This window comes from Quercus robur, chromosome 8 (genome assembly GCF_932294415.1).
Source record: "Quercus robur chromosome 8, dhQueRobu3.1, whole genome shotgun sequence".
Classification (NCBI taxonomy): Eukaryota; Viridiplantae; Streptophyta; class Magnoliopsida; order Fagales; family Fagaceae; genus Quercus; species Quercus robur.
Genome location: NC_065541.1, coordinates 49,564,266 through 49,567,638, shown reverse-complemented (window position 1 = coordinate 49,567,638; position 3,373 = coordinate 49,564,266). Strand labels below are relative to the sequence as shown.

The window sequence follows — 3,373 nt, the reverse complement described above, 5'->3', positions numbered from 1 at the left end:
ATGAGAAGTGACAGCCAGAAGTCCCAGACTAAAAGATTCCCGAGGTCAAGAGGCCCAGGCAACTCCTTGATTCTCCTCGGCGACCGAGTATGAATCAAGGGGGGGCTATTGTACGGCACCAAGCTCCCAAAGCCCATACTGGCCTTGGGCCCAGACCCATCTAGGCCCCGGGCCCAAGCCCATACCGGCCTTGGGCGCAGGCCCAGCAGAAAGTTCCAGTTACCTTATGCCCTTCTTGAAACTGCCTTAGGGCCAAAAACAAGTTTTGGTTATTAAGTTCCCGGGGTTGACCGGTTAATATTTCCCGGTAGAGCGCATGAGTCAATACCCGGGAAGGTCATGATATGCACGGGAACGTGAGTTGCAGAACACAATCGGTGAAAATGGAGCCAAGTTCCAAGATCATAAATGCTGCACCGCCCTTTCACCTAAACAACCACTTTAACCAGATAATACTGGACCTTCAATAGCACTAACGGTGAATATAATCATGATCTCCCCACTAACCTTGGCTATAAATAGAGGAAAGTTGGGAGAAGAAGGGGTTCAGAAAAATTGAGAGAAAATAGTCAAGGAGAGAGCATTTCAACTGAGTGTTGCTTTGAGTCTCTCTGCCGAGAACGACCCATTGTAGGAAATCCTTAAACCCACTACAAATAAATTGTGAGCCCAAGGGATCTAAGGCCCAGAGTTCTTGTACTTGGTTCTTACAGGACACATTGCACTTTTTGGTAGTATTCATAGATCTCATTGTACTATTTCAACTGCCTTTTAATTTTATCTACAGTACTTTCAGTAAAAAATTTTCAATTTCAGCTAAATAAATTATTCGCAAACAAACTCTAAATTTACTTTGTTTCTTGTTTATATTGATTGAATCAACTCAATCAAGTAACCTTCTAACTTAGTGGCATAACTTGCTCTTAGAATATTATGGTTCAAATCTTTCTTTTTTTCATTGCTGTAACTATGGAACAATGAAGAAGAAAAAAAAATTATTATTTCCCATTAACATTTCATTAAAAAAAAAAAAACATTTTGAGGTGGACTTGCCTCTAATCACCAAGCAATATTATTTGCATTATAAAACACTAACCACTAAAGTGTGTACATCATGCGAAAGTCCTGTATAAAGAATCCCTCATTGTTGTGTACACTCGTAGCATATGAAGGTAAATGAGGATAAGGAAAAAGAAAAATAATAATAATAATAACAATAAAAAAAGCCACAGATCGAGATAGAAATTGAAGATCTTCTTCAATTTAGACAGTTGACACCGTGTACCCAACCAACTAAAGCAAATACTATGCAACAGGAACCTTGACCGGGTACCTATCAATTGAGTCAACCCATGGGTTAGCCCGGCAGTCCTGAGTGGGTACCGGAATCTCCCTAAGCGCCCTCCAAACTGCACTATTGCATTTAAAACCCGAGCCGAAAGCAATCTGCCAGACCCGGTCGCCCCGGGAGACCCGAGCCTTAGCCTCCGTATAAGCCAATTCATACCACAAAGAACTACTCGAAGTGTTACCAAATCGATGCAAAGTCATCCTAGAGGGCTCCATATGCCAATCACTAAGCTGCAAATTCTTCTGCAACTCGTCCAAAACGGCTCTCCCTCCTGCGTGTATACAAAAGTGCTCGAATGCAAGCTTGAAATTCGGTATATATGGCTTCACTTTGGCTTTCAAAACCTTCTTTCTCATCAGCGTTACAAAGAACATCAATTGCTCCCATATTGGCAAAACCAAGGGACCCAACGTTGTTATGTTTGTTTTCAATGCATCACCTGCCACTGCCATTAACTCTCGTGCTAGTGACACCCCAATTGTACCTTTATCATCTTCTCTCTGGTACACACAGTTGTAGTTCTTGTCATCTGACCCTTTATGGGTCCGAACTGTGTGGACCAATTGGTACTTGGATCGGCTACGATCTCTTGCTCGATTCGACAACAGAACTGCCGCACCACCCATGCGGAATATGCAATTCGACAACAACATAGACCGGTCATTGCCAAAGTACCAATTCAAAGTTATGTTTTCTGTGCTCACCACTATAGCATACGTGTTAGGATTTGCATTCAAAAGGTCTTTGGCTAGGTCGATTGAAATAAGTCCCGCACTGCAACCCATACCGCCTAGGTTGAAACTCTTTATGTCGGTGCGGAGCTTGTAGTGGTTGACAATCATGGAGGACAAAGATGGGGTTGGATTGAACAAGCTGCAATTGACAATAACAATGCCAATCTCTTTTGGGTTAACCCCAGTTTGTTCAAAAAGAGCGTCCAATGCACCAAACATAACAGCCTCAGCCTCGAACCTTGCCTCTTCCATACATAAGTTTGGTGGTGTGGAAGTGATTCCTCTAGACAAGTATGTCTCGTCGCCTAAACCGGACCGGGTCGTTATTCGTCTCTGAAAGTGAAGAGTTTCTTCTTCGAATGCACCCGTGTCTTCAGAGATCTTCAAGAAGAATTCCCGGGTTACTTTTCTTTCATCGTCCGGTTTATAACACGCAAAGTCCACGAGATAAACCGGTCTAGACCGCTTGGCCCAGTAGAGGGCTAAGAGGATGACAAAAAAGGCTGAACCAGCTAGTCTTGTGGCTGCATTGACATCATCGAACCAAACCGCCCGGGTTCTCCATAACTCAGACACCCGGTCCAGTTCTAGACCGGTGAGCTGAAACCCTATGGATACCAGTAGAGGAACAATTAGAAGGAACATGAAAATAGTGGCAGGGTTACATGAATACCCATACCCTAATTTCACGTACTTGAGCTTCACGGATTGTAAGAAATCAGGCAAGCGTTGCCGGATTTTGATAACGGCGGAAGACGAGTCTTTAAAGGCCATTTCCGCCGTTAATCTCTCCTTATCCATCTCTATGCTACTTTCCATTTTTTTTTTGGTTTCCTTCTCTGACTCTTTTTTTTCTGTCGTGTGAATATGTGATCTCTCTAAGTGATTTTGGGTGCTTGAACAAGAAATGGCGTTGTGTAGTTTACTTATATAAACAAGAAGACCATGAGAAGCTGAACTATATAATATAATAAATAAGTAATTTCCGTCCAAAAAGCAAAAGTAAAATAGTAATGAATTAAAAGCAATTAGGCCTACAGGGCTACCCGAATTGGAACAGTTGGTTGGATGAGAGAGAGACAGCAAGAGAGAGAGAATTGAAGCTGAACAATATTGGAACGCAAGCACAGGACAGCTTATTAGAATATTAACTGGAAAAAAAAGGTTGGGTTGATAATCTTGAATTAATGGTGAGTAGTTCCATGAGGGGGGATAGATCGCTCAACCACCATAGGAGTACTTTGGAAAAAGAAGATAATCAATAACAAAGAAAAATACATAATAAAAA

The 3,373-nt window shown here is 42.2% G+C and overlaps 1 protein-coding gene across 1 annotated transcript; it reads right to left on the bottom strand.

Annotated features, from left to right (window-relative positions):
- Positions 1–1,056: 1,056 nt before the first annotated feature.
- Positions 1,057–3,165, bottom strand: LOC126696832 (3-ketoacyl-CoA synthase 1-like). The gene has a single exon (XM_050393556.1). The coding sequence runs from the start codon at positions 2,902–2,904 to the stop codon at positions 1,306–1,308; it is 1,599 nt and encodes a 532-aa protein (XP_050249513.1). The 5' UTR covers positions 2,905–3,165; the 3' UTR covers positions 1,057–1,305.
- Between the last annotated feature and the right edge of the window lie 208 nt (positions 3,166–3,373).